Source organism: Corvus brachyrhynchos, unplaced genomic scaffold (assembly GCF_000691975.1).
Source record: "Corvus brachyrhynchos isolate BGI_N302 unplaced genomic scaffold, ASM69197v1 scaffold252, whole genome shotgun sequence".
Lineage (NCBI taxonomy): Eukaryota > Metazoa > Chordata > Aves > Passeriformes > Corvidae > Corvus > Corvus brachyrhynchos.
This window is the reverse complement of record NW_008236774.1, coordinates 299,378-312,267: the sequence shown is the minus strand read 5'-3', so window position 1 is coordinate 312,267 and position 12,890 is coordinate 299,378. Positions and strand designations below refer to the sequence as shown.

At 41.8% G+C, this 12,890-nt stretch overlaps 1 protein-coding gene across 1 annotated transcript; it reads left to right on the top strand.

Moving 5' to 3' along the window:
- The first annotated feature begins 6 nt into the window (after window positions 1-6).
- CUNH11orf87 (chromosome unknown C11orf87 homolog) lies at window positions 7-2,761 on the top strand. The gene has a single exon (XM_017727811.1). It carries the CDS (start codon window positions 135-137, stop codon window positions 609-611), a length of 477 nt encoding a protein of 158 aa, XP_017583300.1. The 5' UTR covers window positions 7-134; the 3' UTR covers window positions 612-2,761.
- Window positions 2,762-12,890: the final 10,129 nt, after the last annotated feature.

Genomic DNA, 12,890 nt, shown 5'->3' with positions numbered 1-12,890 from the left:
TCAGAGCCAGCGGGAGGCTGAGCCGGCAGCATCCCGGGCATTTCCAGCAAGCGCCCGACAGCAGCCCGACACCGACTGAAATTTAGACGTCTTCAGAGAGGGGAGGAAGATCCTCATCTTCCGTAGCCTCCTCAATGAGTGCCAAGCTCTCCAAAGAGTTGAGGCTGTCCCTGCCGCCTTGTCTTCTGAACAGGACATCTGCCACCTTAAATACCAGCAGCACCTGCATCACGCAAGTGGGTCAGCTCTTTCAGTCCTTCTCATCCACCCTGGTTTTAATTGTCCTGGTCACCCTCATCTTCTGCCTGATCCTCCTCTCCCTCACCACCTTCCACATCCACAAGAGGAAGATGAAGAAGCGGAAAATGCAAAAGGCTCAGGAGGAGTATGAACGAGACCACTGTGCCCGCAGCAGCAGTAGCAGCAGCCAGCACCCTGGGACAGTGATGCAGGGAGAGGCACCCCAAGGAAGAGACAGCCGACTGGGAAGACCTCCCCAGGACTCAGAAATCCAGCGCTCCTCTCCCTCGGCAGCCCCCAGCTCTCAGCAAGCACAGGCTTGTTTGGACACAGCTGGCACGGGGCTCCTGCAGACGGTGATTTTGTCATGATGGTTTGGGGGAGACCTCACGAAGGCACTGATTGATGTTTGTAAATATCTGAGTGATTATTCTAGTCCCTGAAGAAGAAGAAAACATTGCTAATTCAAATGAATGAACAAGCCCCTGATCCAAGCGCATGACAGATCACATTGCGTTTCTCATTGACTGTGTGAGGAAAGAATGCATCTTTTTACTCGAGAAGGAGCTGCACACAGCTACTAAATATCAAGTCATCCACTTGCAGGAGAGGGTCAGGGGTAGGGGGTCTCTTTTCCCTGGACATTATTACCCCAAGGATGGGGATGTTCCCGCTCTTGGGATTCCCACTGCACCCTGTGTCACTGTTACATGGTGTGGGTTGGGGTGTGGGTGAGTGGTGTGGGGAGAAAGGCAGGTCTGGTGGGTGCCTTGGGACCCTTCTGTCGTCTCGGAGCAGACTGGCGGTACACTGTGGTCTCTCCTTTTGTGCTGGGATCTATATCCGTGTCCCACCTCTCTCACTCCTTTCCAGGACTGGATATTGCTTTGTGTAGAAATGGCCATCCCTAGTTGGGCTTAATTGCAAGCACCCCATGGCCTTGTGCCCCCAGCGGCAGCACTGAGTGACCCACTATCTGGGGGATGGAGTCAGCTGTCTGCATAGAGTGGTGCCTGCGGTCTCCTCTCCCATCAGCTCCCTTCATCTTGAAAAGCCCCCCTTCCCCATGCCATGAACCGTGAAACCCAAACCCAGTACTGTTCTGTGTGGGAGAGGTAATGTGCAGTAACTTGCCTGTCCTCTCCCAGAGGAGGTTGTCTTTGTACCTCCTGTTGGTCCTGAAACCATCCAGTTCTGTGCCAGGCACCCTGCACTGAATGCCTGCGTTTACAGCTTTGTCTCCCATCAAGGAATCCTGCAGCAGTACAGATCTTGCTTCTACTTTTTTAGGCTGATATGTATTTTCAACCTTCCTAATCTTGTAGACAATTAGGGACAGACAGCACTTCATTTTCTCCTGTTTCCTCTCTTTGGAAACAAACAGTACAGTTGTGCAAAGCATCCAGTCCTAAACCCTGGCAGATATTTATTTTTGAAGTGGCTGCTTAGAAGTGGTGTAGTTTATCCCTAGCAAGTACCGAGTTTTGTTGTCTCTGGATGGCGAGTGTGAGTGGCTGGTACTGTGTGTGCTGGAGGACGCAGTGTCATTTACAGAAAATGCGTCTTTGCTTAGTGATTAAATCAATGACCATTACTTGAAGGTGCCTTAACAGCGTGCCGTATCCAAACTTTGAAACATCTAGTGTGGTATCGTAGCAGAGGCAGCCCTCTACTGTGCATACTTACATCTAAAAATTACAGCAAAGAAAAAGTGATCCCGAGGGATTTCTTCTTTTTTTTTTTTTTCTTTCTTTCTTTCTTTCTGTTCCATCGTTTAAAGTGATTTGAGGATATAGTAATAGCCCACAGTTTTTAATATTCTGCATCCTTTGTATTTCTTCTCTGACATGCTCTGTCTCCCAGGCTGGCTGACTAGAAAAATCCCAGACACATAGACCAGGGGGTCTGGGTCCGTAATCTCTGAGTGAATGTCATTAACCAATTTAAAATGAGAAAAGAGAGTGGCAGAAGTCCTCCATAGCCCTCTAATACCTCCAAAATACAGAGATTTCAGGGCAGTATTTCTGTTACCCAGTTTTATCGCTTCCTGATCTTTCCTGGTCTGATGGAAAATTGCTGTTAAGTTTGGATCCGTGCCTCCAGCGTTTTAGGCAGGAGCTGTACCAGGGAGGGAGCCCAAGGAGCCGCTCCAGCCGCTGAGGTTAGTGTGGCGAGCTGCCGGGTGTGCGACTGAGCGGGGAGTGTTTGCACATCGCCGTTCGACGGGAGCCGTGGCTGGCTCTTGCTGCTGGCCGGTGTGATCGGATGGTAATGGGTACTTCGTTGTTGCTGGGCAAGGAAATTGGCTTTGTTTTGTTTCCCCTAATAAAGGATGCATGAACTTTTGTGTTTAACCTCCTTATGCAACTGCGGCACAGTATTGCACCACAGGGAATAGGTTTAGGACAATGAGGAGGGTTCAGTGAGCAGTAATTGAGCTTCCTGACCGTTGATCTCCGCTAAATAGAGAGGTATTACTTTCCCCTTTATTTTGTGCCTTTAAACCACACCCCCCCCCCCCCCCCTTCGTCTTCACCCCCCCCCACCCCCCCCCCCCCCAAACCAACAGTGTATAATTTCGAGTTTTATAAAAGCAATAAGATGTTCCAAATCACTCCAGTGCATTTCTGGTTGATGATTCCACTTCTTTAGTGTCTGAAGTCAGATACTCTTCCTTCTGCCTTATGCACTCAAGGCATGCAATAATTCCCCAGAAGTGCACTGCTTGTCACATCTCATTGCAGTTATAAAATTGCCCTATTTTTGAAGAAAAAAAGAAGGATGGAGAGAGATATATATCTTTATATATATAGTATGGATATACAGGTATATGTATTATTTATATAAATAACTTGTGCCACTGAAAGTAGTTGCAAAAGTGTGACTAGAGTTAAAATGTTATTATGTAAAACTCTATCCTCTGTTAATTAGCTTTGATTTAATATTTTAATATCTCTGTATTTATGTAAATCTGTGTAAATTATATGGTCTATTAGTAAAATTTCATACTGACTTTAATTTTCGCAGAACTGTGAGCTTCTTGTGGTGTCATTTAAGGTTTTTTATTTCTAAAGTTAAATTAGACAAGATATGAGAAGTTGTAAATTCCTATTATCACACAGAATTACTGCAGTAAGGTTCATGCATATTCCCAGTACACAGCCCTATCTTGAGGTATTGCAAGCTTATGAGGTTTAGTTGAATGGTCTCAGGAGATCTAGCTGATACAAGCAGGACACGTAGGTTTTCATTTTCATGAAACAATAAGCAATCTAGGGAATAGATGTGGATTTTTAAAACACAGTTTATGCTTGGAGGTTCTGTCAAACCAATTGCTTCAAAACCCTACAGCTACAGCTAAACTTCTGCACTTAGCATTCAGTATTAATAAGGCTGATGCTTCTTTCCCCTCCCCCCCTACTTAAAATAGAAAAGAGTAGAAAATTGTTCATATTTCTAAAGCATACATTTTCAGCTAAATGTGAAACTGCCCAAAGGGTTTTGAATATACATATTTTATGCAAGTGTATTATCTATGTATCTGTATTCATATATTTAAATATTTTTGTGTAACCTTTTCTACGATATTTGATAGAGATGCTGGGTAAATGCTTGTACCATTCTTGAACATGAGGAAGGATTTTTACCCTCTCAATGCGGACATTCTTTTTCCTGTGAATTTGCACTGGTTTCGACAGGTGACAATGATGACTGGGCAGCTGACTGCTGGCTGATAGAAGCACAGACTCTGTTTGCTCTGTTAAGGAGCACATCCTCTGGCTGGATTTTCCTGCTTCTGAATTGGAACTGGTTGGCTGCTAGCATCGTGCTTGTGTAAGAATAAGAAGTGCTGTGGTGCTCAGTAGTTCCTGTCTGGACCAGCTGTCATTCCGTGGAAGAAGCACGACAGCAGTGACTCCTTTTGTAGAGCCTAGTGAGAACAGAGCTGATGGGCAATGTGATGGCCATGCTGGGACTGGCCTGGACAATCAGTGGCGCCTCGTCCTGCACTGCTGTCCTCAGAGCCTGCTGCTGCCCTGGGGATTCTTCCAGCTCCTGCTGGCATCAACAGGAGTGGCTTGCACTGGCTGCCAAGGGACTGAGATCCCATCTGTAGTTCGCACGGAGGGTGACAGCTCTCCACATCACCACTGCTGACCCTGTTCTACACCTGTCCTAGCAGTCTCCACGGGGACAGAAACCACTGCCTCCCACGAGGGCTAGGGTGCTTCAGCCTGGTGGCACTGGGGAACCTGCACTGCTACCATTAGCTCTGCTTCTATGGACTGAGGCACTTAGGTTTCTACATGGATCATGGACAGGGAATGTCATTTCATTCAAGTATATCATTCCGGCATTTTTTTCGGTGGGGGTTTGTCTACTGCAAATGTAATTTCAGATGAAATTTGCTGGGCTCTCCATCCAGACATGTTTTAACTTTTGATATATCTCTCTCAGATGTGTATCTGTAAATTTATAGATATATATCTCAAAAGAAATGCTAGACAAAAAGCAAAGAACAGAGACTTCACATTATTGACAAAACTGTCCTATGACAAGAAAATGCGCTTTTTTTTTTCATTTATTTAAAATTAATTTTAGAAGCTGCATCTTTAATGTAAATAGCAAGTTACTCTGTGATTATTGTTTTCCATAGCATTTCTGAGTAATTGCTATCTTGTTTCTGGAAAGCCGTGTCCAGTGTTATGAAGCAACTGTGCTTTTTTTCTTCTGTTGTTATGAATATGAGTGCAACTTTTATGTAGGGGGAATAAACAGGATTGGACTCTTTAGATAGGACTGAGTTAATTTAAATCCCATTATAGGACTTGGTTGCTTTTTTTCCTTTCTTGTGGTTATTCTCTCTGCGCATTTGTGTTTTTTCTATGGGTACTTGAAACCCTATGTTTTAGTAAGTATGCAAGATATGAAGGGAAACACGACAAATGATGTAGGAAACATTGTTTTTCCTCTTTTGTGTAAATAGCGAAATTTATAATAACTTAGATACCATTTCATTACATTTCTCATCTCTATAGAATTTGGCATGACACATATACAAACCTCTAATAGCGCTTTCATTTATGTTAAAAGTTAGAACTACTTTTATCCAGGACTGACTTTGTCATCTCTTTCAGGTATCCAATATTTTTTCCCCTAAGCCAAGTTTTCCATCTGATTGCTAAATAAATTTCTAGTAGAGCAGAGCCTGCTCTGTTTTTAGTCTTTTACATGTAGGTCTCTGGTCTGAATCCAGCCAAACTCATTAGTGTAGAAAATGTGTTATGAACTTGCAAAACTGGATGGTGTATGAGCTGTGAGGAGAGAGGTGACTGGCAAGCAAACAGGTGAAATGCCTGGCAAGGCAATAGTTGGCTTTCTTGTTTGGAGTTGTGGAAGAGAAGCTTCCCCTTCCACTGGATGGACCTGGGTGAAGGGTGACCCATTCCAGCCACAGCGGAGACAAGTATTGATGTCCTTGCTGATAGTGTTGCTCTAAAATGTCATTTTCTATATGACACTAGGTCTTATTTCTGTAAATTATATGTAATGTATTTCTTATTCAAGTCAAAGAGGTTTTCATTGCTTTATCAATACTATATGTTCTCTGTGGATAATTAGAAGAATTAATTTTCCAACCCTTTTAACCCCCCATACCTCTACAAGCATCAATTTTGTATGAGTTAGGAAATTATAAATAAATATTTGGATCAGAACCCTGTCAGTAAAAATTGCATTTATTTATATAATCTGGTGTTCCAGTCAGCTTTTCTTTGTTGTTTCCTTCCTTGAAATGGAGCAATATAATCTGTTCATTATTCTACTTTTCTAAGGGGACAAAGGCTTTAAAGCAAATACTGTAAAATACAGCTAGACAAACAGGAAAACTTTTTACATTGTACAGCAGAATGAAATTATGTAGGCTTTTTTTTTTTGTTTCACAGCTATTCTTTGTCCTCTGTTTTTCATACCACCTCCAATCAAGCAAAATTTTTACCTAAAATCCTTTGAAAGAACTTACATAATACAAATTGCTTTGCTTTTAGGGTTTTACCTTTCTTTATTACAGTCAGTGACAAAGTACAGGTCAAAACTTTTCAAACAGTATCCTAGGGGATTATGAGTGCTGTAAACAAGGGGCAAGTGTGGTAGGTTATAAGGTGAAAATATTTGCTCAGTAATACAGTAAAAGCAGGAAGGGCTGTGGGGTGAATTTAGGATTCTAAAGGAGTGCCTTTATTTTGTTCCTGGCTCTGTCACTCACATATTGCGAGGCTCTTGACTTCCAAGCTATTTATATAATAATGTAACTTATCTATTAAACAGACTTGGAACCTGCAAATATACAGCCCTGAAATGAATAAATGAAGCATCATCTACATAAAAAAAATACTGATAGCATAATACAAATTAAAAGAGTCTTTATGCTGTAATCACCTGGCTTGGATTGTTCAAGTGCTTACACTTGGCAGCAAGATCCAAGTGGCACACTGCACAGCTGGGAGATGGATGGCTGGGCAAGATGCTTGAACAGTCACAACGAGAGGCTCAATTTAATTTTTAATTTGAAGTGGAATATGTATTATGGAGTAGAGCCAAGAAAACTAATGTTTATTTTACCATTTCATCACACATAGCACTTCTTTTCTCAGTGCAGAAAACAGCCCTGTATGGTTTTAAGCAGAGTGCTGACTAATGTAATAAGGATATGGGAAAAGACAATTCTCGGGAGTAAACCCATCACGAATGAAATTCATGGCACATCCTCCCTGAATACAATGGGGCCTTGACTATGCACAAGAGAATACCAGATCTCACTCTCTCCTGGCTGTCTATCCCTTTCCAGTGTCATCAGACTCCTGATTTCTGCACTCAGTATTTCTAGGTCACATGGATTTCTCTTCTCTTTTGACTCAGCATCCATACAGTGAAGGATCACATGGGATTACCAACATGTGACATGCTTTTGCTCACTTTTCTTTAGCTTTTGTTGCATCCTGCTATCTGACTTTCCACTAGAGAGGCTGTCTGTCTGCTCTTCCCACTAGGGATAGGCTATGTTGGCCAGGCTCGTCTCTTCCTCCGAATGCGTAATCTCAGCCCATCTCTGACATTAGGAAATTCCTCAGTGTAAGTGATCAGTTGGTTTGATTTCTGCAAAGATTCTGTAGGACTTTGCTGTCATCTTGGTCCAGCTTGTCACACATTTATCCACAGCCCAACCACTCTGCAGCAAGACAGAAGTTCTTGAGAAAGTGCTGGACTTCAAAATAGCCTGAGAAATACCAGCATGATTCCCAACATGGTCCACTGGCATTGGAACAGCATCACATTTCCTGATTAAGCTGCCAACCCAAGACCACCGGTCGAAACTCCTGAGAAATCATCATCCTTTCATATCAGGAACACTACTGTAAGGAAAAGCATCAGTTACTATAGAAAGGAGACTAAATAAGAGAGAGGCTATGATTATAATATAAGTATTAATATGCAAATATATGTAAAACCTGTGAGACAGACAAGATCAACTGAATGTCTAGCCACTCAGTCCACATTTTCTTCTTTTAAATCAGATTATCACAATCCATCCTATTACTTGTGGTCTTCAATGCTTTTAGACACATCCTTTTACTTTGCTGCTCAGTCAGTGAGCCTGTACTTGTTTATGAGCTCCAGTTAAACTGTTTAAAGTCTGTTTGTTTTCATTATAGAAATAGAGTCTCTATTAAATCGTCCTTTTAACAGGCCTCAGCAATAGCATAGGGGAGCCTTCACTTCCAGCACACCTTTTAGAGCTTGTTCAATCTGGTTAACATGATGTGTAAAGGAGGACAACAGTCCAGATGATTATATGGGGTCACTGCAAGTATCTGTAAACAATGATTGCATTTAAACAGAAAGCAAGAAACCTATTAAATCTTGAGATGGCCATGACTTTTTACATGTCTACAATGAAGCAAGTTCAAAACATCTCTGCTCATTGCTTGAGTTATTTTGGATTTATGTACTGCTGGAACTGAGCTGACTATGAGCCATTACCTATCTGACAGAGCTTCTCTGAAGTCAGTTCGTCCTGAGATAAAGAAATGAGGATGAACCTGGTGTAGGAGTGGGAAAGGTGGGTGATATGTGACAGGTGGGTGTTAGTAGGACTGTTTGCGTAGCACTGTAGCCATACTGCAGGTCTAAGGGCAGATTCCTTAGCCCCATATACTTGCAAGTGAGAAAACGTAACAGCATTACATAGCTCTTGGTATCAGATCTGGATGTAATGCCTTTTGCAAGTGAAAACTTCTTACAGCTTCCAGAGAAACTCTTGAGGCTATGCTCCAATTAGACCTCTTTTGTTTCCTTTCAAAAAATTTCTTCTAATGCTCTGGAAAACAGAAACTCAAAATATGTCAAAATAAAGTAAGCAACAGGATGCTGTAATCCATGTGAGAAAGGTGTGCTTCTGAAAGACACCAGGCTGACAAATCTTTATGTGTTCATAGTCTGGGGACTTCAACACCAGAGAACTGTGTTTCTTTTCTGCTGATGTGCACCAGTTGTTGCAGTGGGGAGCCAGGAGGAGGAATTCAGATTTCCTCAGGCTGATGGAGTTGGTGAACTTGAAATGACATGAGCTGTCAACAAGAAAATGAAGAGAAAGCTCACTTCCCATCATGGAAGGCATGGGAAAAAACAAGTTTCAAAACCAAAGATTTTGCCGGTTTAGAACTAGTGATTTGTTAAGGAATATCTCCAGGATTTACTTCACAGTACCTTGGCTCAAGTAACATCTCAGCACGAGGAGGTTTCCATTTGCCTCCCTGTCTTCTGCCCTCTTCTACCACTCTTCCAGACCACTTTACCTTCACTGACTTATTTTACTGTGAAGCAAATCTTGGTACACCTGCTCGGATGTGTGGCAAATGAGCTACTGAATCACAAGGGAGCAACAACCCCTGGGTGTGCTGTGGAGGAGGCATCCAACAGCAAGGGAAAGGGTGCAGGGGCACTAAACCCTTCAGAACAGTTGTGTGAGGAAGGGCTTATGAGACCATGTGCTTTGATCCCTGTTCTGGACATCTGGGATTAAAATATTGATAGCCTTCTGTGGCTGTGGAACTCCAGCTGGCTCCTGGGCTCTGGCACACCCCGCTGCCACAACGCCCACAACTTTCTTCATACCCTGTGGTATAAAGCTGCATTAGCTTGCCTCCTTCTTCTACCCTTTGAATGAGATCCTTCATGTTTCCCCAAATACCCCCTTGCTCGTCGGTGTGACCAGCTCCATACAAGGTCTACAGCTCCCACCCCTGACCTGCCTGGCTTGCACGTGGGATGAATGGAGCTGCATGGGTGAGGGCGATTTGACCGGTGCAAACAAAGCCCCAGTTATCCCTGCCTTCCTCTCCTTGATCCCCAGCGCAGCCACCCACCTATTTTGTAAGGAGCCAACAACGTTCAGCTCCCTGCTCTTCCTTCAAACATAGTTGAAATTAGCCAATGGACCCAAAAACTGCTGGGGGAGGACAACTAACAGGCGGCTGGGCAGGGAATATGCCTGCACAATAAAGCAGGCGTTAGTGAAAGAAGTTGTTTTTCCCATCTCATGAATTGTAAGTAAATTTCAAGACTTTTTTGGTGCCTGACTCAGAGTTTTGAAATGTTTGGATTTGGCAGTGCTGCTCAACAATATCTTTGAAGCCCATCTGTGCTGTTTATATGCTTTTTCTTCAACCCCACAGGCATTGTCTCTTTCCTTTGGTTTTCCAGACTGTAATCTTTGGAAGCAATAAATTAAGGGTTTGTTTGATAATTGTGATGTTTGTGTGAAAGTTGTTCAGAATGAGAATCATAGATTTCTAAGACTAAAATGGGATCTGGAGGCATATAGCTACCAAATTATCTACAGTCTGTCATAAACAGGATTTTAATCCAGTAATTCACGTCTCCTGCCTGGCAGGTCCAGTGGCCCAGAAGTATTCATTTTTTAAGAGTTGTAGCCGATTTCCAGCTTGCAAGTGCTGGTGAATCCAATTTGTGCTTTCATAAGTTTTTTCAGTAATTAAAAAAGTAGCTGAAAAATTCAATCTTTGTCCCTTCAAGGCAATATTTTTATAATATACAGAATACAGTTAGCATATGCAGTAGCTATTAGGACACTGTTAAAAACAGACATCTGGCAAGCAAGGTAAGCTGTCTGTGAAAATACAGTTCCTGTTACCTACAACAACCCAAATAATGCCTCAGTTATAAATTCACAGCACTGGGAATGCAAAAAAACCTGTGTCCTGGGGGAAAAATATGAGGAAGTGTTACATATGCAACCATGTACCTACTCAGAAGGTGTCAGCTGAAATGAGATGTTTGTAGTCACTATGGAATTTTGCCTCACAAGAAATCCCCCACTCTATTTTTATAAATTCACCCTTCCCTCCCTTCCCCGTTTCCTCCTTACTCCAATACCTCTAACAAAAGAAAAAAAAAAGTCTTTTGCTGAGCCTCCAAATATTTCTCTGCTCAAATGTCCGCATTGGAGAGTTTCTTAGTGAGATGCATACAAAGACAGAGGCCAAATACAGTCCCCAGTTTTTTGTGCTTATATAAAGATATAGATATATATAGATACAGATATATGTGTATGTATGTTCATGATCCACATACAAATTCTCTCATACAGATTTTGGTCTGATGACTCCTCTTAAAGCCCAACATATAATTTTCAAGTTAATGAAGTTTTCATAAAAGTTTGGGGCTATTTGTTCTTTTCTAACTGCTTCATTTGTGTTAGTTTAAAAAAAGAATCATCAGTTATTGAAACTTGTGGATATTTGTAAGAGTATGAGCAAGTGGCACCAAAACAATTATCTTTCAGCCGAATCTCAGAAGAAATCCTCATTTTGATTTGCCCTAAGAGAAAGAGAATAGCATTCATGCTTATCAATGAGTATTTCCCAGGATATGCAGATAGTAACAAGGCAAGTTGGCTTTTTTTTCAGTTGATAAATAATTCACAAAACAGCCACAGGATAGTGCAGAGAATATGCCTTCTAGTGAGAACTTAAAAAACTCAATCTGTTCTGCTTACCCAAGAAAAACCCAAAAGGTGATTTGTGCACAATCCTACTTGGGAAGGATGTTTTTCATGGGAACTAATTGGTCAGAATTGAATAGAATATCCTGATGTGACAGTGCAGAAGCTGATGCTGTGTAATATGGATAGTAGAGATAATTGAGCTATGGCAGATTCTTATCATTCAAACTGCTTAAATCCACATGTTGTTCTGAAATGTCATTATTTTTAAAGAAGTTATAAGGTAGATGCAAAGATTTTTTGGTTAATGACATTCCTCAGATGGATTTCTAGAGGAGATTGGACAACATGATTTTATCACTTTCCTTTAGGCTTCAATCTATTGATCTGCAAAATAAATTTTTCACCATAAAATATATTTTTCTGTAAAGGACAATATTTATTTTGCAGAAAAATGGCACAGAAACTGACAATTGAAAGAAAGCCATTTCCACACTTTTGTTACAAGGCTAGCATTTCCCAGAGGTGAGGCTTTCTCTTTACTTTCTCGTAGCACACCTTCACTACTGCATGACACATTTGACTGATAGAGGACTTGCAATACACTTGACAAGAGCTGTTATCTGCATATTGGTACAGGCTGCCTCAAACAGTACTTCAGTCTCCTCACCTGCATACTTCGTTTCAAGAGATGCGCTGAAAGGTTAAGTGTGCCAAGAAGGCAATTTCAGGAAAGAGAGTATCACTAGATTAACTCAGGGTTTTCAACTATAATTAAGATTGGTGATAAGATAAAAATATTGTGAGATTCATAAACATTTCTATAGATCAAAGACCGAAGTTTACAAATTACTGGATAGGAACAAGATAGCAGTATTCTAAAAAGTCCTCCAGTGGCACTCTCTGTGTGCTCTTGGAAATTGCCCAGAGCAGCAGGATGTATATGTATACAGCTGAAGTTTTAATGCAATTGTCCCCATGATTGTCTGAGCCCAAGGAATCTGCATTCTTCATTTACATGTTTGTTGTGCAGAGAGAAAAAGATATTACCCAACATCATACTGGAAGAAAATGGCCACCTGCCCTAGAAAAATGACTTGTTAGTATGTTTAGATACATGGGAATGAAATTCAGTAGTCTGAAGAAAGGCATTAAGTACTCTTGTGATGTTTGCTCCACCATGGATGGATACAGAAATTGCTTCCTAACTGCTGAGTGGTGCAGGTCAGACTCAGCTAAAGCACTTGCATGCTGGAGGAAAGGAAGAAGTTACTAAAAGAGTCAAAGCCTTTGTGCAGTGGGGGTGTAGTGATAAGTAGAAAGGAAGCTGTGAAATGAACAATAAAAGCAAAAATGGTGGGGAAACTTCTTCCAGGCTTTGCTTTTCCTGATGAACTCTCTGAGCCACTGACAGTCTCATGGCTATGGGAAGAAAGAAGGAGCAGCAAACTCTGGGTACTTGGGAAACATAAGGCATCATCTTGATCCTTAAAGCTTGTCCAGGGTTAAGCAGCAACTAGGTGTGGGAATTTGGGTATGCCTTTGGGACCATTGCCTGCTTTAGCCACATAAATCCTTTGTTGGATGTAGCCCAACTAATGCACTAGGGGACAGGACTCAAAAGTTG

Excerpts from the sequence above, each read along its gene's own strand:
- CUNH11orf87 (XM_017727811.1), top strand. The coding sequence starts at position 135 with ATGAGTGCCAAGCTCTCCAAAGAGTTGAGGCTGTCCCTGCCGCCTTGT.